Source organism: Colius striatus, chromosome 14 (assembly GCF_028858725.1).
Source record: "Colius striatus isolate bColStr4 chromosome 14, bColStr4.1.hap1, whole genome shotgun sequence".
Lineage (NCBI taxonomy): Eukaryota > Metazoa > Chordata > Aves > Coliiformes > Coliidae > Colius > Colius striatus.
In genome coordinates, this window is record NC_084772.1 from 1081087 (window position 1) to 1104721 (window position 23635).

The 23635-nt window shown below is 53.8% G+C and overlaps 1 protein-coding gene across 1 annotated transcript; it reads right to left on the bottom strand.

The window, feature by feature from the left end:
- Positions 1–6698: 6698 nt before the first annotated feature.
- LOC133626769 (histone-lysine N-methyltransferase EHMT1-like) lies at positions 6699–22655 on the bottom strand. The gene is made up of 10 exons (XM_062007825.1): positions 22530–22655; positions 20087–20163; positions 11249–11416; positions 10717–10861; positions 10168–10245; positions 9234–9349; positions 8433–8519; positions 7881–7956; positions 7151–7326; positions 6699–6888 (listed from the first exon to the last, which is right to left on the bottom strand). Exons 1-10 carry the CDS (start codon positions 22653–22655, stop codon positions 6699–6701), a joined length of 1239 nt encoding a protein of 412 aa, XP_061863809.1.
- Positions 22656–23635: the final 980 nt, after the last annotated feature.

The following is a 23635-nucleotide window of genomic DNA, read 5'->3' on the forward strand; positions in this document are numbered from 1 at the left end:
ACACACTGTGGCTGCACAAACAAGTCAATAACTAATAACCCAAATTCAAGGCAAAGCTTTTAGAACTAGAAAGCAATCAGGGGAACATGCCTCTCCCTCCACTTCCCTGGCCTGCGTTGGTCTCACAGATGTACCCACTGCTTAAGGAGTACTTCCAGCATTGGAAAGAACTCTTACGACTAAACCTCCGTAACCTGAATAATCAGTCACTCGGTGGCTTCCTCTGGAAAATAACTCTCTGTTGCACACTGCTGTCACATATAAACAAGCACAGAACCTTGCAGCATGCACCAGATAAGCATTTCAACCACAACATCATGCAACCCCCTAGCCGAAAGCAACCCTGCTAGTGAGATGTCTGGTTACTGTCTGCATGCTGTGTTACCTCCTGACATGCACAGCACCACACACTCTTTCCTGCTCTGTGTACAAAAAAACCCCAAATCCCAACAGTTTAAAAGGGTAATCCTGTACCAGTTTGAAAGGGCTCTTCTGAAATCTCCTCTGGGGAGCACGGTCCATTGCACAGTCTCATTCCTGTGGGCCCTGAAGCTTCACGAGGTCCCTGAGGCAGATGCATGCTCTTGAGGTCCCCATCACTGACCCCACCAGACAAAGGCCAGCTGACAGGAGACAAAGATTTGCTGCTCTAGAGAAATCTGCATTTCTAAAACATCTTCTCACCCACCATACCTTTCACACAGCTGCCAGCTTCAGTTTTCCCTCTGATCAGAGGGAACCCTTTGATTTCAGATTTTGTTTCATTCCACACTGGCCTCAACGGCAAAGACTCAGATTTCTGGCTTCAACCATTTCCTTTACATTTGAAGGCTTAGACCCTTCCTTGGGACACTTTGCAGACTTGGGCACTGAGGCTTTCACACATGGTTCAGATGGGGATCCCCACTTCTTTGCCTTTGATCTGCTTGCAGGACAACAAACTTACCAGGAATGCTACAGAGCTAATTGACTGATTGGATTCACACAGATGATTCCCTGGCCTAAAAATCAGAAAAGTGAACCAAGTCAGTACTAAAGGTTTACTCACCACCCTGCCAAAGCTCTGCTGTGCATTTGTGCAGCCTGAAGAAACCACTCCAAAAGTTCAGGACTCACCACGCTTCTCCTGCAATCCTGCCAAATGCATGTGTTAGCTCAGGTCCTTCATCTGCCTGTTCCAATATACAAGTTAACCTGTCAACAAATTCAATCCAAGCTGTTGTTCTGCTGAGGGCCACAAAGTCTGCACCCATCTGCAGCATCACTTCCATATGGCAGGATCAAATTGGCCAGTCCACACTTCTACAGAACAAGCCCATTCTTGCTTCTCTCGTCTACATTTTGAGAGCAGCATTCCCAAAGGCAGTAGCAAACATTCCCTTCTGCTAAAGGCTGCAAAACCAAGGCTGCTGCTGACTTGGAGCTGTGTGTCATGAAGGTGTTGAGGTAGATCTTTGCCAGGACAGTAGTGTTTCACCACCGAGGCACTCTCAGGAGAAACACAGGCTTTGTAGAGAAATAGAGAGAAGAGACAATCACAAAAGGACAGGTGGAGATTGCCAACACACCAACTGTAATCCAGCTGTACTGTGCCTCATCACTACTACCTTGTCAAGCCTGGATGTTGGCTCATACACACAAGAACTGGACTGACCCCAAAATCACAACCTTGGCCCTGCAGCACCGATGATCCAAGTGAGTTCAGGTGGTAGCACATTTCTGAGCCATGCTCCTTTCTCCAAGACTACACGTCCCAGTCAGATACAAACTCAAACAGGCTGCACAAGCATCCCAAGAAGTCCATCCTCTGAATACGCTTCTGACTTGGCAGAATATTACTTCCTTGTTTTAATTGTGCTAACTCACCTCTCCTTTACTGAGCCATAAAAAAGAGCCAGAATGGCTGCTACAGTGAGTAGAAGCTGTTAATTTGATGTACAAGTCGGAAATGTAATAACAGATGGTAATATATGATGGAGCAGATTGGGAGAGTGTGATTGGGAAATGATCTCTTGGGGAAAAAAGGAACTGTTACAACTGATGGCTTGTTCATTGGATTACCAAACAGACTGGTGGGTACAAGTAAAACAAAGTCAAGGTTGCTCTCAAAATAGTGAAAAGAAATCTGAGTGACCCTGACTCAATGGCACCTTGTAGCAAATGCTTTCCATTCATGGCTGTTCATGTGAGCAGGAAAAAAAACACCTGAGATTTCCTGCACAAGCTCAATGGAACACAAACAAAACCCTTCAAAAAGGGCTGTTTGGAATTCCCCAAGGTTAGGAAGAGAAGCAGCACTACAAATGTCATGTTGAAAAGACGTGAATAGCGATCATGAGAAAAAGATGCAACAAGGAACAAGAGGAAAGTTGTAAAGATCACTTATGAAAATAAATTCCTGATGCCTCTTATGGTTGTGTTTACAAGGGCATATGTCCCCCAAATCCCTTCCCCAAATGCACAGCTGGATTCCACACACCACAGGGGAGAGTCACTGGGCTGCTGGGATCAGTCACAGACGTGACCGAGGGAAACAAAGGCATCCGAAAGAAGGGATTTGACCAAGGGAACCAAACACAGACCAAAACATCCCCTGTGTTGCTTTCACCAGCAAATAGAAATCATATTGTCTTTCCCTAGCGTGGTGGGAACAGCAGCTCAGCAGTGGGTTCCAGCTGCACCTCAGGGCAGCAGTCAGCACAGGCTGAACTGCAAATGTCTGCTGAAATCCCAACAGCTGCCTCTGCAAGGTCACATCAATCCCAGAGATACAACAACAACAACCACCAGCCAACACTACCCTGTGTTTTCCACTCCTGAAGGACATCAGGTTGGCATCAAACCAGGGTCCCTACCTGGGTGTGTGAACTTGCCCGTCTGCAGCCAGCAAGGCAGAGCTTTTGTCCCCTCCTACCCCGCGGTGGCTGCCAAAGCAGCGGCACAGCCAGGACAGCGAGCTCCCGGCCGGGCTGTGCCTGCGAAACCTCTGGCCCAGCACCTGTGGGGAGAAGAGAAATGGAGTGAAAGCCCTGCCAGAGCGACCAGCACCACACACTGCTGCTGTCAGGGCAGGGACTGAGATGCTGGGGCGGCTGTGGGGGCTCTGGCAGCTGGGGCACCCGGGGCCTGTGCCCGGGGCCTTGTCTCCATCTCCTGCCCCTCCCCAGCTCTCGGGTCACCAAGGGGCTGCCCCAGCCAGGCCCAGCTCCAGCCTGGAGCTCCCATCACCAGCCCCGGGTGGGCAGCAGGCAGGAGACACCCCCAGAGCTGCCCAAGGGCCTGGCTGGCCCCAGCCCTCACCTCAGCCAGGCCACAGCTGCAGCACAGCCTGTGCCTCACAGCACCGACACGGCTGTGGGCAGCTGAGGGGGCAGCGACAGCTCCCAGAGCGCCCAGCAATGAACAGGGACGGCTGGCAGCCCCTGCCCAGGGCTACAGCTCCCACATGGCCCAGGAGCCAACATGGCTGGCCGGTAGCCAGTGCCCCAGGCCTACAGCTCCCACGTGCCCCGGGGCCTCCTTCCTGCTGCCTGACCCTGCAGGGACACCAGCCCCTGGCCAGGCCCCCCTGACCCTGCAGCCCCATGGCCGCCTCCCCGGGGCTGCACAGGCCCAGCCCCAGGAGGAGCCAAAGGAGGAGGAGGAGGAAAATACGGGGAGGAGCAGGGCAGAGGGACAGAGCAGGAAAGGGATGGAGCTTAAGGAGACAGCGAGTGCAGGAGGAAAAAGAGCAACAAGCAGCAGCAGAGAGAGACAGAGAGAGGATTGGAAGGGCAGAAAGGAGGACATGGGATACACAGACACAGGCAGGGAGAGGGAGTGGGACAGGGGGCAGAGAGACAGAAAAGGCAGCAGGAGAGTGGAGTGACAGAGAATTGGGACAGAAGGGACTAGGGAGAGAGAAAGGGAGCGGATGGGAGAGGAGGGGAGGGGAGAAAAAGAAAAGCATCCAGGGAGAGCGAGGAACAGAGGGATGTGGATCAGCAGAAGGAGGCGCAGGATGGCAGAACATCGATGGGCTGAGAGAGTCAGAGGAAGAGCTAAAAGGGGGTGAGGAGCAGGATGGAGGCCCAGAGAGAAAAGACAAGTTCCAGCCAGCTGAGCAAGAGAGACGGGCAGGAAAGTGGGGACAGGCTGTGGGGGAGAGAGGGAAAATAAGGCCAGGAAGCACAACATGGTGATAGAAAAAGGCAAAGGGCAGGGAGCAGGAGAGGAGAAAGGAAAAATAGCAACAGAATGTAGGACACACAGGGAGGGGTTAGAAAATACAGACAAGGAGTGGTACAGAGAAAGAGAAAGAAAAAGCAGTGATGGGGTAAAGACAGAGAGGGAGGAGGTGAAAGATGAGAGCAGGGAGCCAGACCGAGTGATGGGGAGGGACCAAAACTAGCAATTATGGACAAGTGCCCTCATTCCCTGAGCAGTGCCCAGGAACTGCATTAGCAGGAACCTCCAGAAGTGTGGTGCCTGCAGCAGGCCTGTCCTGGGCCCAGCCCTGCACCCTGAGAGTGCTGCCGACCAGCACCTTGTCCAGTGGCCAGCCCTGGGGAAGGGAAATCACCCAGCTGTTTCTTTGGGCTTTTTGTGCTGGTTTTGCTTTTAAAAAGCAACTGTTTCAGCTGTAAATAGCACCTGCAAGGAACAGGGAACAGGCTTCCAGGTGGGACACCTTTCATGCCTGAACCAGGTACCAGACTTGAGAGCTTTCCCATTCACAGGCCCCAGATCCCTGTCCTCTGTTGCTATTTCATGCCAGCAGGTGTGGACTTAGACGAGGAGTTGAGTGATGAACGGGGAGAGAATGGCAAGCCAAGGGCTGGAAGTGTTTAATAGTGCCAGGAGCCACTTGTGTGTTGAGCAGACGCCTGTGAGCAGGAGCCCTTTGCAATCAGCCTGGGAAGGGCCGAGGGAGCGAGCCTTATGGGGGCCAGTCAGTTGTGTTTGGGCTGTAAATGGTGGGACCAAGCAGCCAAAGCAGCTGCAAGCATTTCCAGCCAGGCCACAGTGCCCACAGTGGGATCGTGGCTTCGTCTCTCCGTAAGGGATGGGAGCTGTGTTGTTTCCTTTCCCAGGGGCACGCTGGGTGCAGCGATGCCCCGAGCAGCCGGCGCTGACAGAAAGGAACGACGCTGCCGATGCTGCCCTGGGCTCGGGCACTTCAGTCCCGGTGCCGGTGCCAAAGCCGTTCCCCAGCTGCACACAGCCCCGCTCACTGCTGCTGCCCACGCTCCTGCCTGCGGATACAGGCAGCCGCCCTGGCCCTTCAGTGCTCCCCAGGAAGGGCAGCGCCAGGCAGCTCAGAAACCCCACCCTGCCTGCCAAAGGCTGACAGCAGCTTCATGCTGGGCAATCTTTCCTCTTCTCAGGCCTCAGTGCTGCTCCCTCCCAGGAAAGCCTCGGGGCTTCAGGCTCAGCCCCACAGCAGGAGAGTGCCAGGGCTGCAAAGCTGCACAGCAGAACGGGGAATCGGGCTCTGCCTTTGCTTTCCAGGCTGTCTCCTCAACACAGCCCTTGAGACAGATGCTGTGCCTCAAGCACATGTCACACCCAGCCACTTGAGCAGTACTGTGCCTGTTTCTTCTCCAGCAAGTGGAGGACAGGAGGGACAATAGAATATGTCAGAGCAAGCTCCTAGAGACAACATGTGGAGATTGAGAACTAAATGTTCTTTCAAGCTGGGGCAAATACTTTTAATGGTAACACAAGGAGCCGTGTTTGAACTTTGAAACAATGCTGGGGAAAAGTGTTTCTGTAACAGAACAAAATATAATGATATAGAATAGAAACAGAAAATCAAATGTGACAAGATGCTCCTCTGATGGCAGCAGGTCCCACACTGATGGAGAGCTGCAGGTCAGGCTGTGGGCTTCTCTTCTCTTCTCTTCTCTTCTCTTCTCTTCTCTTCTCTTCTCTTCTCTTCTCTTCTCTTCTCTTCTCTCCGATCCTCCCCGATCCTCTCCTCTCATCCCGTTTTATCCCGTCTCCTCCCCCAATTCCAATCCTCTCCCCTCCCCTCCCCTAATCCTCCACCTCTACTTCAGTCCCCTTCTCTCCTCTCCTCCCTGTATCCCCTCCTCTCCCCTACCCTCCCCTCACCTAGTCTTCCTCCTCTACTTCACTCCCCTTGTCTCCTGTCCTTCTCCTTCCCTTCCCTTCTCCCTGTCCTGTCCTCTTCTTCCGTTTCTCACCCGTCTCCTTTCCAAACCCCCATCCTCTCCTCTCCTCTCCTCTCCTCTCCTCTCCTCTCCTCTCCTCTCCTCTCCTCTCCTAATCCCCTCTTCTGACTTCTGTCTTTTCTCTTCTTCTCTCTTTTCCCTCTTCCCTCTTCTCCTCTCTTCTCTCTTCTCTCTTCTCTCTTCTCTTCTTCTCTCTTCCCTCTTCCCTCTTCTTCTCTCTTCCCTCTTCTCTCTTCTCTCTTTTCTCTCTTCTCTTCTTCTCTCTTCCCTCTTCTTCTCTCTTCCCTCTTCTCTCTTCTTCTCTCTTCTCTCTTCCTTCTTCCCTCTTCTCTCTTCTTCTCTCTTCTCTCTTCCCTCTTCCCTCTTCTCTCTTCTTCTCTCTTCTCTCTTCTCTCTTCTCTCTTCTCTCTTCTCTCTTTTCTCTTCTCTCTTCTCTCTCTTCTCTCCTGCCCACAGCCCCTTGCAGTGCCAGGGACAGCTCACCCTCTCCCCGCCAAGCCCAGCACACAGGGTGACACCCACTCAGTGCCTGTGCCGTGGAGCCTTTGCCGCCCAGCTGCTGACAGGGGCCTCCTTTGGCTTCCTGCTGCGGGACAGGGCGCGCGCCTGGCGCTTGGCCAGCGCCCAGCTCGTGTACTTGCACCTGCCAGAGCCGCATTTGCAGCTGAAGGATTTGCCTTTGACGGCCCAGAAATCCTCCTTGTAGTCGAAGCTGCGGGAGAGAGACGGAGCCGGGCTCAGTGCAGAGCAGCAGCACGGGGCAGCCAAAGGGATGGGGCAGCCCGAGCTGCAGGATGGGGGGGCGGCAGCCCGCGGCGCCGCCACCGTTTGGGGCTCGGCAAAGCTTCAGGGGATGGCGAGTGCTGGCGGGGGCACGGCCCCGGGAACACAGCGCTGGAGCCCAGCAGCTCGCAGCGGCCCAGCGCTCGTCCCTCTGCTCTCCATCCTCCCTGCGGCCCAGGGCCGGCACCTACCCAAGCTGCTCTCCAGCTCTGATGTCCCTCGCGCTGAAGAAGACCAGCCTGGGGAAGCGCACGTCCTGATGGGATGTGAAGACCCTGGCAGCGAAGACGTTGGGCTCGCAGTGATGGTTGATGAAGCGGCCGATGTTGCCATAGAAACGCGCATCGATGCAGTACACGTCTCCTGCCTGAAGTGAAACCGTTGCTTCTAAGCTTTAGGTGGCACTTCCCAAGGTGACATTTCTGCTGTGAGACAGCCCGCACAGGGCAGCACAGGCCAGCTCCCAGCACAACAGGCCTCGGCTCCCTGCCAGCCTGACCTGCTGCAGCCCTTGAGAAGGCAGCGGGCTCTGCTCAGTCTCCCAGCTCAGCTCTTTCGCAGGAACTTACAGAGCTGACAGCCCACCCAGCCGACACTGCGTGTCCACACTCGAGGGACAAACCCTGAGCAGCCCAGCTCAGGCTGCCCAAACGGCTTTCACACAAGCCTCTGTCGAGCACCAAACCCGGGGCTGGCAGCACGTGCTGCGGTGGCCCAGCGCTGCTGGGCTGTGGCCCCTGAACCAGCCTCAGCCTCGCCTCACACACACTCTCTCCTAACTAAAAGCCAGGGAGGTCACAGCCCTCCTCTAGAGGGGGATTCGGATCCTGCTGCGCAGCAGGATGGAGGCAAACGGGCTCTTTGCTCTCCTGGAGAGGCCAGAGCCCGGGTTGGCCTCGACACACCCCTCAGACACAGCACCTCGTTGTCCAGGTCGAACAGGTAGGTGTCCTCACGGAGCTCTGCCTCGGCATCGGAGATCACCTCACCGACGTACCTGCGGCACACGGGGAAGGCAGCAGTGAGAGGCTGGGGCATCACAGCCCTGGCTTGCAATCTCTCCTTGTAGGAAGAGGGAAGAGAAGGGAACGGCCCAGGCACAGCAGTTGGCCAAGATCAGCACGTGAGTCCCATTCTCCTCACGTTCATGGTCAGGCTCAGGCCCTGGCTCTCCTGCACCCCACTGCAGGGTCTGTGCTGTTCACAGCCCAAAGCAAGATGCTTGTGTCTGCCCTTCCTGTGTTTCCCCAGCTATTGTGACCAGTTCCATTGTGTAGAAGCTCTGAACTCACCACACTATTGCAACCCAGGAAACCCTTTGCAAACCATGTCACAGAGCCCATGGGCCAGTTTAAAGCCTACAACAGCTCCTGCCTGAGAGCCAGCGCTCGGCTCCGTTCCAACTCGATGGCAAAGGGCAGCAGCCCCCAGGCCTTTGGACAGGGATGGGTTGGCCAGAGCTGAATCACTCACTCGCACACAAAGGTTCCTGCTGGAATGTCCTCCATGGTTCTCACGCCCCAACCCATCTCTCGTGTGCGGAACAGCTGTAGCTGAACCCTGCAAAAGAGCAAAGGAAACATGCTGATGGCAGCCCTCTGCAGGAAGACAATGGCTTGTCCCAGAGACGGGAGCAGAAAGGCAGCAACCTCCCATCATCACACAGACAAGAGCATTTCCATCCCCAGCCCTGACAGAGCTCACTCCAGCACCGCTCTGGGCACAGAATCACGGAATGCCACAGCAGGGGGGGCTGGAAAGGAGCTCCAGAGATCATCCAGCACAACCCCCTGCTACAGCTGAAGGTGCTCCCTGGGGCTGGGCACGTGGGACACCAGAATCCCACCCTCAGCAGTTCCCTTCCATGTGCACAGGCAGCACTCAGGGGAAGGCAGGGAAGGGCCACGGCGACTGAAGGCAGCAGAGCTCTGCAGGATGCAGGGGGAAGTGCTCTGATCCTTTAGCCCTCTGCTAGGCCCAGCGCATTGAGCAGCTCCATCATCTCCAGCTCCCTGGGTGCAACACAAGGAAGAAACGCTGCAGCTGCAAACTTGTTGGGTAAGAGCTGCTCTGTGGCATTTTACTGAGGGAGTGTATGGGCAGAGAAAGAATCCTGTGAGTCACCCTGCCTCCTGCTCAGCCAGCACTGGAGTTCAGGGCAGGATGATCTCCAGGGCTGGGGAAAGCTCCCTCTGGGCTCCCTGGGTTATGGCAGGCCCAGAGGGGCTGGTGTTGGTCTTGCCAAGGGAAGCTGCGCTTGGCCCCTCCTCTCACCGGGGCCCGTTCTGCACCACGCGGTTCCTGCAGGTTCGCCAGCACGAGCACATGGGGTTGCACTCGACGATACACGGGGGGTTCCTCTGGTTGAATCCGGGCAGCAGTCGGCCGTCCTGACGTGGAGAGGCATTCAGGACTGGGTTAGTGGCTCTTCCTGTCACCCACTGTGACCAGGGCAAGCAGGAGCACAGATTGCCCAAGTAGAAACACAGCCCAGAGAATCCCAAGGCAGAGCCTCACCCCGACCTCCCTCAAACCAGCAAGGCACCATCTCCACTTTTGCTGCCTGGCATCACCCTGTGCAGCACCAGAACGCTCTGCATCGTCACTAGGAGCATTCTGCAGTGCTGCAGGGGACAAGCTGATGCTCAGTCTATCTCTGCAACAAAGCCGACACTTCCCGAGCGCTAGCCCAGTGCTCCCAAGCTCTGGGAACCACATTCTCTTCCCAAACAACACTCCCCCAAAGCTCCAAAAGCACTTACCCAAACCCAACCAGGCTTCTGGCAATACTGCAGTTAAGACACCTTTTCTTTGCCCTCATCCCCAAGGATCACAACAAAGTGAAGCAGGCAGAATGCCTCTGCTCTCCCCTCCCCTGGTTTACACATGGCAGCATTTGCTGTGTGCTTCACAAACGGAAGCTGATTTCACAGAAGGGTTGTTACATGCTCTCTAGCACGTGGCCATCATTGATGGCTGGGTTCCCATGGCAGTAACACTCTCCAATAACAAGCAGCAGCTTCCCCGAGTTCACATCTTGTTCTTGCCACACACCCCTCCTAGCTGAGACTGCAACTTGAGGCATTTTCCAACAGGGAGAGATTTGCCGTGCCAGGAGCTGTTTGGAAGGCGCTCTTATCCAGCCCCAAGGCTGCGAGTGGCAGCTCCAAGCGCTGCTCTGACCCAAGAGACGCTTCTGTGTCCTCACCTGCCGGTACCAGCAGCGCCCGCTGAGCTGCCCACACACGCAGGTGCTGGAGGAGCAGTCGTCCGCACACGCGCAGCGCTGCAACAGGAGACAAGGGCTCAGACAGGCTCACCCTCACCCCACACTTCCTCACCTCTGCTCTCACAGCCCTCAGCCCTTGGAGGACTTTGGTATCACAGTGGAGACCTCGGCCGGACGCTGCGCTCAGAGGGCGACAGCACGAGGAGGGGCCCCAAACAACTCACTGACTCTCCAGACACAGAACAGAGCAGAAGGCTGAACAGGAGCCACAGCAGCCAGCGCCACATGTCTGATGCTACAGCACACGGCTGAGCTCAGAGCATGGCTCAGGGCTCGGAAACAAAGACCAGCAGAACCTGTCTCCTACGGCAAGAGCTGGGCTACGGCCCCAGCTGCAGTTTGCTGGCAACGTTGGGACCAGACAATCCCATCTGGAATGGAAACCCCACTCTGAGCTGCAGTGCACTGCAGCACCTCTGAATGCACAGCCCAGGGCAGGACAACACACAGGACACACAGCAGCCTCACCTGTAAATGAGTGACGTTGCTGTCAACGGCCACTGCGGAGGTGAAGCAGCTCTTCACGATGTATTTGAAGTTGCTGGGACACGGCTCACTGTCCACAGCATTGACACAGGGAATCGGGACCCGCTCGTAACCCCGGGAGATGTCTCTGCCAGGGGCACAAAGAGAAGTGTCACACAAGGAAAGCTCCCCAGAGCCATGGGCCCCTCCAGTGCCATCCTGGCCCAGCGTTACTGCCTGGGATCATGGAGCAGTCAAAGCCTGAAAGCCATTCAGGACACAACAGGGTTCCTTTGTCCCCACCCTGCCTTACAGATCGTTCTGTGTGCTCGGGAATATTCCCATTTGGAGCAGGACCTCACAAGCCACGCTCTGAATCAACAGGTGCTGAGCTCTTGCAAAGCACAAACTGCCCTCCACAGCCCTGTCAAAAGCTGAGCAAGCACTTGCAGTGCTGTCTTAAGCCAGGCTCCCAGCCTCTCCCGTGCAAGGGCTCTGTTTCGTGACCCACAAGCAAAGCCAGCCATCTTCTCACCTGCTCAGCACCTTCTCTGTCTGGGTAGGCCTCTCATTAGATGTTTCTTCAAGAGTCTTCTTTGTCTCCAGGGCCACCCAGACCTCAGAGCTCAGGCCAGTGCACTGGGCTGGAGTCTCACTCTCCATGTTCTTTAAACTGACATCCATGCCAACAGAATCAAAGAGACTGCAAAAGAGCAAGAGAGAAGCAGCATTCCCCATGAGAAAGCGTGCAAGAGGAACATCAGCTGAATCCCATCCTCCAGCCAGCCCTTCAACAACAAGGAAGAGGCTGCAGCACTATATAATCACAGGCAAAGAGGTGGGCTGGAAAGAGCAGGCTGCAAAGAGAAGCGGCCCACGGGAAGCTGCTGTTGGACTTGGCCCTTGTTCATACTGACCAGTCTTTGGGGAGTGCACATGGGGCTTTATTCAGAGCAGTCATGAAGGAAAGGAAAAGCCCTAGTACCGTCTTATTCCCTGCTAGCTTGGGGGAAAAAGCAGCTTGAATCAAGGATGCCTGAGGCCTTCCTGCTGGGAAGCCCAGGCTGAGCACAGCCCCTCAAACCCTCTGCCCAAGCCTCCACCAACGCTCCACCGTTTCTTATCGTTCTGACCGCAGCTCTAGCAGCAGCAGCTCAGGGGTCTGAACCACTGCCCCCAGGAGCAGGACAACGAAGAAACAAGCCTCCCAGCCCAGCTTGGGTTTGTGCTTCAATGCCAAAGGCAGGACACAGTTTCTCCTGAGCTTGCCAGGCAGGAGCCAGCTAGAAAGGAGGGACAAGGGGAAGGCAGAGAAACAAAACAATCGGCATCAACACAGGAGAGGTGTGACAGACGTGAACAAACATGCTGGAAAAGGCCAGAAGCTGAGCTCCCCCAGCCCAGGCAGGCAGGAAACACAGTCTTGGCTAGAGCCAAGGGGTGAAACACCAAAGACAAAGGGATACTGCCATGGCTGGATGAAGAAACAGAAAGAAGAGGGAAGGAAAGCCAGTGTCTCTCGCCCATCTCACACCTAAGCCAGAGAAGCTAAACCTTCACTTGGAAAGAAGGAACCAACACCTTCCATGTAGAGCCTCCAGAAGAGTTCAGCCAAAGGACATTCTTACTCAAGCACCAGACATCACTATGAGCCACCAAAGCCCCTCACAGAAGCCCCTCAGAGACTGAAACCGCACGTGTGACGATGGCATCAAGATGACAAGTAGGTCTGGGAAATGGAGCAAATCTGTGTCCCTATTGCAGGCAGGTTGGTCCATCTGTATGGAACAGGAGGGGCCATCCCCCAGTGGCCTGGGCCCAAACACAGCACTTGCCTGCTGGTCAGCTCTCAGTGCTGTGGAGAACTTTCCTCCTGATTTCAGTGACACCTGCTGGTGACCCAGGTGGGTCTGAAGTGAGCACAGAAAGCTCAGAGGGCTGCTCAAACCCAGAGAAGCTACATCTCAGCTTTCTCTAGGTGAAGTACATTTTCTGGCAACTGGAGAGACCCCTCAGTCCTTTTCTTCCTTTTCAGAGCCCAGGACAAGCAGGACACTTTCCAGAGCTGCTTCAACTGGTGCCTGGGTCAGGCTTTGGAAAACAGAACCATTCAAAATACACAACAGTGTGGATCTTCTGCCAAAGAAGGAAAGGCAATAGATTTGAAACACAGATACACTTGAGTGAAGTCAAAACACAGACCAATCTATTTTACAGCCTTTGGTAAGAACTTGCCCCAGAAAGGAGCTGCAGTGCCCTGTGATTATAGTGGGATGCTCCTGTGCTACAGGAAACCCAGGAGCGTGGGGCAAGTCATAAAAGCCACCAGAACAAGATGAGATGGGACAGGAGGTCAGGGCACTGTCCCACGCAGGGATGGCTCCATTTGTCTTCTCCTCTGTGTTTTCACCCTCCCTTTACACCCATGCCCAGTGGTGCAAGTCAGCAGCTACAGCCAGGTACTGCATGAATGTCCTTGTCACTGAGCACACCTGGCAGCATCAACTCACTGCACTGGTATTCCATCCCTAGCAACAGAAGGAAGGGATGGCTTTCACTCCTGAAGCCCTCCTGTCTTCACAGCCTCTGCCCCAGCTCACCCTGTGCCTGCTGAGCTCTTCTCCATGTCAGCCATTCTCTGCTTTAAGCCTCTGCTTTTTTTCCTGGGCACCAGGCTGGAGCTTCCCATTCTCCGTCTTTTCCTCTCAGACACTGCAGCAGCTGGAAAACAGAAGAAAAACAAACCCCAAGTTTGCTCAGCAATGGCAAGATGAAAAGCTGCAGAGGAGAGGCTGTCCTGGGGGAATCACATTGGAGGGCTCATCTGAGAAAACCGCTTCCCACTCCAACGAGCTGATTGACAAGTCAACCAAAAGGTGACACACACCCCCGTGCCAACACACCAAGAGCTTTCTGTCAGTGCTGCAAACCCACTGCAACCCTGAGAATCCTCCACAGACTCCTTCTGGCCCCTACACCACCACACACAGGATCAACTCCTTCCATTACCCGTGTTTGGCAGCGCTGCTGATGCCGCAGGAGGCTGAACAGAAGCCAACTCACTCCAACAGATACTGACAGGCCACTGGCAGAGAAGTGGCTGCACAAAATGACATCTGTCCAACCAGGTCCGTGGCAGCAGCCCTGCTGACACCAGCAGGAAAGGAAACCCTGGAGAGATTCAGTGAGCAAAAGCTGCCTGCAGAGAATTCAGTCCCTGCTAACCTGCCTCACCCTCCACTCAACCACACAGACACATGTTTGGGAGGTGGGCGCTGTGAGGGATTTTAACTCTGTCCTTTTTACCTGTCTGGGACTTCAGGGGGGCCACATAGCTCTGGTTCCCAGGCCCTGACTGCTGAAGGCCTGGCAGACAGGGCAATGGCACTGGCTTCCCAACCTCCAGGATGGTTTTGCTGCATTCCTCCTGGGATTCCTTTGGTGTGGAGTCTTGACTTGCATTCTGGAAAACAACCTGCAGTTACATTGAGCTTCTGCATTGAAACACAATCAGCAAAGAGATGCAATGCCTTTCTCTCAACTATAATCACTTCCATGGAAGAGAGCACCACACAGTCAAAGCAAAAGCACACAGACCCTCCTCTGGCACAGAACTTTGCCAAACGACTCCAAGCGACTCCCAGGCTGCTGCTCCTTCCCCGGCTGAAGGCTCCTGCCTTGGAGGGTGAGTGGCCACCTCACAGAAGCAGACTGGCAGGTCCAGAGTAGCCACAGATCATGAAAAGGATCAGACACTACTGACACAGGCATTTGCTTGGCTCTGGAGAAGGCAAACAAGTGCATCAGAGAGAGCTGTTCCCTGACACGTGCCTCGAGCGCGGCTGTCACGTCCAGCACGTGTGACACCAGCCCTGCAGACACGTTGCAGAAGAGCAGGCAGCAATGGGAAGGGATCCTTCCTCTGGGGCAGCATTTGCCACAGCCCAGGCTGACCAAAGGCTGCCCACTCTAAGCTGGGCTTCCAGTGTGACTTGATGGCAATTGCACCCATTTGTGGGCAGTCACATTCTCTAAGAGCAGATTGTCCTTAAGGGCAGATGTTCCTCAACCAAGCTGCAAGCCTGTGAAGGGTTCCTGAACCAGCATCCTTCAGAGGTGTGGACTCTGCCAGGTCAGGGGCACAGATACCCCTCTTGGCTCCTGTCCCCTCTGCAGCGAATCCTCTGCACAAGAAGTCCGGTGCCACTCTATGGCCTTGCTGCTCCTGAAGGAGATTTCCCACAGGAGATATTGAACTGCAGCCAAGCTCACACACACATGGAATCCACAGGTCTCAGTGAGCCCCTGCACATATGGGACCCATGGATGGGTGACCTTTGAAGTTCAGGCAAGTTGACAGTCAGAGGGACAGCTCTGTTTCAGTAGACCCCGTACTCTTTCTTTCTCTCTTTCTCCCCATGGAGACAATAACCTCACCAACATCCCCATTAGGACCTGCCCTTGGGGTTGATGTTTCTGCCGATTAGAGGGTCGGAGCTTGCTGAGCAACCCCAGATGCTTGCAAACCACCAGCTGCCACCTGCCTGCCTCCAAAAGATGAACACAAGATGCAACAGCAACAGCAACCCCTGTGTGCACACAGAAAGCAAGCACTTCACCAGCCCCAGCATCAGAGACTCAGTTACAACACTGCTTAAAAGGATTGTTGGCTCTCACACCCTTCTCCAGGCCACAGCAATTCGCAGTTTTGAGACCTTCCCATCATATCACTGCTGTGCTGCAACACCTGGGGGACAGCTGAGCACCACTTGCCAGGAGCTTGTCCATAATACACTGGTAGCTGACAGCAATCCACTGCACCAACCCTGAAAGACACCTTTCTCTTCACCTCACTCCAACATCAACACACCAGGTGACCTCACGTCTCCTTTTCACTCCTAGACAGAAACACAGAGCTCTGTTCTAGTCAGGGATGGCAAATCCACCAGTGAAGGTCTCGGAACAAGTTGCATGACTGTGGGCAACAGACACAGAGAGAGAACATGATCTGGTTTGCCACTGTAATGGTAGAGCAATGCAAGCCAGTTGCCTGACATCTCAGCTTCTTGACAGCTTCCGAGCTTAGGAGAAGCCTCAAGTTCATGTGTCATCCTTAATCTTCTTGGTGCAACTCAGAAGAAGTCTGCTTTGTTTCACAAGCAGCTCTGGCTTTCAGCAGACAGATGATGAGCAACAGAGCCAAGAGAGAAAGGCCCTTTAGTGTCTCTCATGGATCTGTTGCACAAGGTATGTGATCAATTATGTATTTAGACCCACACGGAGGAAGAGAGCTGAGGGTGGCCTTGAGACTCTGTTTTAACACCTCTGTCCCTCTGCAGGAAGAGAAGAAATAGCAGGAGGGACGTGGATGCTGAAAAGCCACCATTGCTAACGCTGAAGTCAAGGTCCAAAGAGCCGGGGAGGCAATGCCTAACCCCACCCCCAGCCTGGTGATGGATATCCCCAGCAGCCAGTGTGGCTGCAGCTGCTGCTGCTGCGGGTGCTCTGGGCTCTCCTGGAGTGCATGAGAGGGATGCTTTGCTGCAGACTCTGTGTAAAGTCATTTGCTTCCATATGGCTTTGCTTCCCAGGCTCAGCATTGCCTTCGGAAACGCCCCTTTCTGCTCTCCTATGGAATGCAGTGTATCTCAGCTGGCTCTGGCTGGCCACCAGCTTCACTGACCTCACAGGAAACGTTGGGGTCACCATCTACTTCTGCTTTTCCTTCCTCAGCTTGCTGTTCTGCAGCACTTGCATCTTCAGCTGTGACATGAAACCCTGCAGAAGGAGGGAGGAGAAGGAGGATGAGAGGAGAAAGTGCAAGTTCCTGGCAGGACCTGGGCACCTGTGCAGAAAGGAGCACAGGCCAGACCAGGTTTGCTGCCAGGACTTGTGATCTCAGGGGGACCCACGCTGGAGCAGTCTGCTCCTGAAGGACAGTTTCCCCCGTGGATGACCCACGCTGGGGGCTGTACCCTGTGGGAAGGAGCCCTGTGGGAGCAGCTCATGAAGAACTGTTGCCCATGGGAAGGAGCCACGCTGGAGAAGGTCCTGGAGGACTGTCTCCCGTGGGAGGGACCCCACACTGTGGCAGGGGGAATGGTGAGGAGGCCTCCCCCAGAGAAGAAGCAGCGGTGACGTCCATCTGTAATGAACTGACCCCAACCCCCATCCCCCATCCCCTGGGCTGTTGGACAGGGAGGAGTGGGAGTCCTGGACAGAAGGACTCCCCCGGGTCAGGGACGTGTTTTAGGATTCAGGTTTTATCTCCCATTTTCCAGTCCAGTGTAGGATGAGAATGATAGAACGACTTGGTGGGCACTTGGCACCCAGCCAGGGCTAAACCACCACCAGCACATTGAAAGCCATTCTAGACTAAAACAACCACAGGGCTCAAACACAGCAAGATTCCTGCAGACTGCCCAGAAGCTCACACGTGGGGACAACAGCAGCTTCTTTTCTGAACTCCCTTCCACACCTTTCCATGCTCCCCATCAATCAATCTTTCCCAGCACACATTGCAGACCTGAGATGGACCACAGCCAAGTCTGAACACCATGGACTCACAGAAAGGTTTCTGACATGACCCCACACTGTGGCAGGGGGAAGGGTGAGGAGGCCTCCCCCTGAGAAGCAGCAGCGGCAACGTCCATCTGTAACGAACTGACCCCAACCCCCATCCCCCATCCCCTGGGCTGTTGGACTGGGAGGAGTGGTTGTCCTGGGAAGAAGGGCCTTGAAGCTCACACATGGGGAGAACAGCAGATTCCTTTCTGAGCTCCCTTCCCAACATTTCCATGCTCCCCCATCAATCAATGCCAGCAGGCATTGCAGACCTGAGATGAAACCCAGTCCAGAATGAACGCCGTGCACTGGCAGGAAGGATTCTGACATGACAACCCATCAGCTCCCCAGGCCAGCAGCAGTGACAACACCTCACTGGCACCATCAGCCAGGTGGTGCCATGGACCTGCTCTTAGGGACTCCCGCTGTGCTTTTCCCTCCAGAGGCCAGAGAGGAAAAGCATCCCAGGCACGGCCAGCCAGAGCTTTGCCCCAGGGGGCCGGCAGAGCAGGTAGGGCCGATGGCCAGGAGCTCCAGGAGGGGCGATTCTCACTTACAGCACCGGGAAAGCTCCCGCCGCAGAGCGGAGGAGAGCTCAGCCAGCCAGGACAGCATGTCGGGACCCCTCGGCAGGGCGGCGCGGGGCAGCGCAGGGACCTCTCGCTCTCTTACAGCGCTCGGACGCTCCGCAGGAGCCGCGGCAGCAGCCCCCGGACGAGCGGCCGCAACTCGCCGTTGGGGCGGCAACTGCCAGCGGGCGCCGGCGAGCGCGGGCACAGCGGCCCCAGGGACAGCTCCGGCTGCCGCCCGTCCCGCGCCGCCCCCGCAGCGCAGCGCAGCGCCGCTCGCACGCCTCACACCGTTCCTGCAGCAAAGACACCGCGGGCACCTGTGCTCACACTGTCACCACGCACCCAAACAGCAACTTAATTCCTTCTGGCTTGAAAATCAATCCCAGACTGTGACTATTACGGCTCCCATTGCCCAGGGACAGCGTGACCCTAATGCTCCTCAGGAGCTGATAAAGATGAGTCCACTGGTGCTTCTGGAAAACTACAGAGCAGGAGAAACTCTCAGCAATGTCACAGGGTGTGAACAATGATAGGAAAAGCCACCTTTAGAGCAGGAGAGGAAACAGCCAATTGCAGTTGGGAAAGTTCCACTCTGCTGTAAATTAGATAAAGATATTAGATATAGATATTAGATTAGATACCAGTCAAGGTATTGAGAAGGGCAAATTCTCTTCCCAGCCCATAAAGCTCAAGTAAAAGCCACAAACCTTCCTGCAGAAGGTGGAGTTCAACTCTCACCTCTTAGGGAAGGCTGTGGGAGCTGACAGCTCTCCTTATCCAGCAAGAGAAAGCTCCCTGACTTCAGAACGGGATGTTCCTCACACCCTGTGAACCTTTCTCTCCTCCTGGCACTCCAGAGGAGAGGTGCAGAAGGAGTTAGAGCTAGGAGAGGGACACACAGCCCAGTCACACAGCTCCATGTGGCATGGCACCAGCTCTCTCCATCTCTCTTGCCTCTGAGAACCTGGAGGTACTTCCCACAGGGATTGATCCAAATGACTCTCCTGCAACCACACACTGAAGACTGACATCTGTATGTTGAAGTTGCCTCCACTTCCAGTCTCTGCTGCAGGTTACCTCCCCCTTCCCTCGGGCACTTTCCCCAAGGAAGATCCACATTTCACACACACACACACAGCTGCTCTCAGAGCAAGCAATGGGGGTTGGCATGGCAAAACTTGGAGTGCTCTGAAGGATTACACTCCATCTTCTGCCTTCTTTAACAACACTCAAAATGCCAAACTACAACTATCTAACGAGCTCCTAAAGCCCAACCAGCCCTTGCTGTCTGTTGTCAGGGTCATGTTCCACTAGGGACCTGGCTTCAAGTCAAGGGCAAAGGACAGTCCCCATTAACCGCCCTGTGGTCGCTCACCCACACCCCAGCACAGCTGGGTTTCAGGAACTCCTGCCATTGTCACTGCAGCATTATCCATTGTTCCTGGGACAATGATGCTGTGTCCCAGGCAGGCAGCTGCTGGAAGTGGGTGGCTCTGAGGTGAGCAGGGACACTGTGATGCCTGAGGGGGGCTTTGTGGGGATGGGATGATCTTCAGAGGGATGAGGTGCAGCTGGAGGGAAGCCCATAAAGACAGGTTTGGGGTCAAACCACTTTTCCCACAGACTGCTGTCCCAGCCAGACACCCTCTGTTTGAGGCAACACCCGCAGCACCTGAGACATTTCTACACTCTTCTGGTTTTAAAAGCATTTCTCTCTCCCCTGTTGCTGAACAACATATCCTGCCTGCACAAACAACAGCAGCCTAAAGGCCAGCTCACACTTCAGCAAGCTCCAGGACACCTCCTGCTTTCCATCCACACAAATGTGCACTTGCTTTTGGGGAGACACAGTCCTCAGCTGGAGAAACCCAGACAGTGGCACTGCAAGGCAGCTTTCCTATAGAACCCTCCAGTTCTGACAGCAGCTGGATGGGAGCTCTTACATTACACCAAACACACTTTGGAAGCCACACAACGGGAAAGTTGCCCCAGAGACATGCTCCAATACATGAGGAAGAGCTGAGTGTGAATCCACGTCTGGATTGAAACAAAGCTCACAGCAGCTCACTGCTCCCAAGGGCTGGGCACAGCCCATCCAGAACCGGGCACGTGCAGACGCTTTCTCTAAATGCTGATGATCCCTCCATTGACACAGGCAACACACAACAACTGCTGCTGGCAGCAGGATGGCAGGAGCCCATCCTGCAGGGACACAGGGGCCGTTACCACACACCTACCTGGCTCCTGTGCTGACCACGTGGAAATGAGCTCTCACCACAGGGCACAAGCCAATGCTTTCCCTTCTCAGCACAGCCTGCAACACAAAGACAGTGTTAGCAGAAAGCACACCACCACAAGCAGAAAGCACAACAAACCAACACAACATTGATGCTGCCCAGGAAGCAGAGAGCACACCATGTGCCAAACACAGACAGTGGAAACTCTGTTGTAGTGTACCACTCTCCAGCAGCCTACTTCTGCTTGGAGGAGCTGTCTGCCTGTTTCTGGACACACTGTGGGACAGACTAAAGAGAGATCTGTGCAGAAAAAGGGGTTTAAAACTTCTCAGCAAGTCCTTGCCTCTTCTGAAAACACTCTCAGTGCTATCAACGGGCCCTGGCCATTCCCCTCTGCCTTATATGCAAGCAAGAAGTTGAGACATCACTGAAGCAGCCTGAGCCAGTGACCAACCTGTGCCCAAGCCCAGTGTCCAAACAGGACTGAAACACCTCAGAGATGCTGAACACCACAAAGCTTGGGAACTCCAGCACAGGCAGAGCTGCTGGAAAACATCCCCAAGTCTGGCAAAGAAAAGCCTCGGGAAGATCTGTCCCACTTTGGCTTAGTACAAGAAATCTCACCACAAACTGGAATGGATCCAGAATCAATACTCTGGGTGAGACAAAGAAATGTGTCCTGCTGGGAAGATCAAGAGTGACTGGGAAAAACACATCAGGCAACTGTAAGCACGTCCCACCTGAAACAAGGACAAGAGTCTCTCTAGGACACTACCAGAAACTCATATCCAGGAGAAAAGGCCCTGTAGTAGCAGATGGGATTCAAAGGCAGTCCTGGAGAGTAAATCCTTCTGGAATAAGCAAGTGAGGCTCATAAACCTCTAGGGCACAGACAGAATGGGTCTGGCAGACGGATCCAGAGCAGACAGGAGGGTTGGTTCTGTCTTATCAACATGAAAGTGGAAAACAAACACATTATCTGTTCATTTTTCCTGAATCTCCTTTTTCACTCTGCTCAGAGAAAGAACACAGGGGCTTTACTTTTGGTAACACCAGGCACCTGGAATCTGGAAGGTCATTGATCCAACTGCTTCTCTGTTATCAGAATAGGTCCCCAGTAGGAGATCTGCTCTAGAGTGCCTGTTCTTGTCACTGTGACAGCACCCAGCCAGCACTGGGGAACTAACAGGAGATATTTCCAGGACTGATGCACTGAACTCACCAAAGGGTTTGGGTTGGGGGTTTTTCTGGGCAAAATTTCCATGGAGAAAAGTCTCAACACACAAAGAAAGGATTTTCACATGGGACCATTTAGACATTCATCTGAATGAGACCTGTTCAGCCATCCACAGGGTTTTAGCAAGCACATCGCTACTTGATTCTGCAAGAGTGGTTTCAGAGATACAGCACATTAGAAAAGGTGATTCAGGTCACTAACCAATCCCAATGGAGTCCTAAAAGGCTGATAAAATTACTCACAAATATTACACAGTTGGTTTTCCTTCCTCTGCAATAGGTTTAGTAGCCACTGCCAGGCCAGGCAAAGGTAGGAGAGGCCAGGTTCAAGAGGAGAATAGTTCTGACACTTTGCTGAACCTTCTCTGTTCTCCTGGGGACTGACACTCCAGAGTAGGGGCATGTCCACGTGCCCAGGAATCACTGGAGGACCTTGTGAAAACAGCTTTCACCTAGCAGGGGAGGGAGTGAAGGATGGGGGCAAATGATAACCATGACATTTCTTACTGGTACCAATTAGAAACCAACTAAAGATCTCCTTTGGGATGGCTGCATTAAAGCTGAAACTTTACCACCCAAGGATTTCTTCCTAGCAAATCTCTCCAGAGTGTGACCAGTGCTGTCAAACACACACAGGTACCATGTTATTCCAGTTTCAGGTTATATGCCAAAGCCACACTGTAATCAATTGTAACAAAGCCCAGCAGCTCAGGCTGCAAAAGGATACTTGCCCTGATCTCCTGGGAGTGCCACTGGGGAGTTGTCTCAGTGAAATACACATTTCTTGGCTTCCCCAAACAGAAGCAGCAGCTACAGAAATGGAAACCACTGCCTAGCCGTGACTCCAGGACCATACAGGAGGTGCAGAGGATGCCAGGCTAGAAGATCACTGAAGCAGTCAATTCATCAGGTCTGGCTTTGTTTCCTCTGCCCTGAGCCACCAAGGGAGAGAATGTTTCAAATAAGGCTGTCATGCTGTTTGGCATCACACCCCCACAACGCTTAAAAGGCACAAGGAAGGAGCAACATACTCAGAAAAACACCTTCTCTTCCCTTCTGTGCCCAGAATGGCTCTGCTGTGGCTCTTTGGCACTTCAGCAGAGGAAGGCAGGAGGGTACAGAAAAAAGAAACAGAGGTTCCAGCAGTCAGTGAGAACACTGTGAATCCCATGCACCAAGTTAACGTGCTGTGCTGGCTCTGTTGTACCTGCGCCAGACTCAAACAACGTGTCTCGGCATCGATGGGATTGACAGAGAAAAGCATTCCTGTCAGCTGCAGACACGCTTCCATCTCTCTGTACAGGACTCTGGTCTGGTCAAAGTACCAGAGCATTCTACCATTCTTCTACCATTGCAGCAAGTGGCACACATGCTTTTTTGTTCATACTCTGGATAACAATCTGAGCCTTCATGGGACACTACTGCATAAATGATGAAAAAAATACTTGCTGGGATCCTTTGTCACAACTGACAGAGGAGTTCTCCAAAGCACTGCTGCACGTCTGGAACAAAGGAACCAGAGCAGTCAGTCGGGCACCTTCCTTCCTGCCCCTGATGGCAATGATCCTGCCTTTTCCCACAGTACTTTGTGTCCATGAGAGAGCATCGTTGCCTCATGTTTTCACCACAAACACTGTGGTTATGGCCAGCTTATGTCTAACTCTTCATACAGACTCATGACTAACTCACTACTGCCAGAGAAGCAGTGGTTGGCTTTAGTGCTCTTCCCTGAAACTGCCTTAAGATGAGAGGAAATGTTCAGTGCACTTCTGAAAAGACAGAGCTCCAATGTCTGCATGAACCTGCCAAAGTAAGTTCCTCTCCAGTGACTCTCTTATGACACTATTGAAAAACAGACTCAAATTTATTCCAGTATCAGAGTCCCAGGAGTCTCAACAGAACTCCTTGCTGCAATGGCTGTGCTTGATGAGAATTCAGTGTGTGCCTTGTGCACGAAAGAAGTCCCAGAACTCCCCAGACAGTGACGCTGTACATCACAGTCTGGGAATGGCTGGGACACACAGAAGCGTGCAAGTGGCAGGTTTCCTTCCAAACTCCCTGGAAAGGATTTGTTCTGATGAGCTGCAAAGCACACACACACCTGATGGCATAAGGCAACCCTCCCCAAAGGGCCTGCACCCAATCCCACTAGTTCTTCTCTTTACTTAGACAACAGAAATTGAGGAAGCTTCATGGTGTTCTCAGCTTCTTTTCACTTTCAGGGTTTGAAAGGCTGTAGGCAACACACTGTGGCTGCACAAACAAGTCAATAACTAATAACCCAAATTCAAGGCAAAGCTTTTAGAACTAGAA

Coding starts and splice junctions, on each gene's coding strand:
- LOC133626769 (XM_062007825.1), bottom strand. CDS start 22,655: ATGCTCTGGTACTTTGACCAGACCAGAGTCCTGTACAGAGAGATGGAA. Junction 11,417..20,086: donor GTGGTCAGCACAGGAGCCAG/GTAGGTGTGTGG, acceptor GCTCTTTTGCAG/TCTCTTTGATTCTGTTGGCA. Junction 6,889..7,150: donor AGAGCTGGAGAGCAGCTTGG/GTAGGTGCCGGC, acceptor TCTCTCCCGCAG/CTTCGACTACAAGGAGGATT.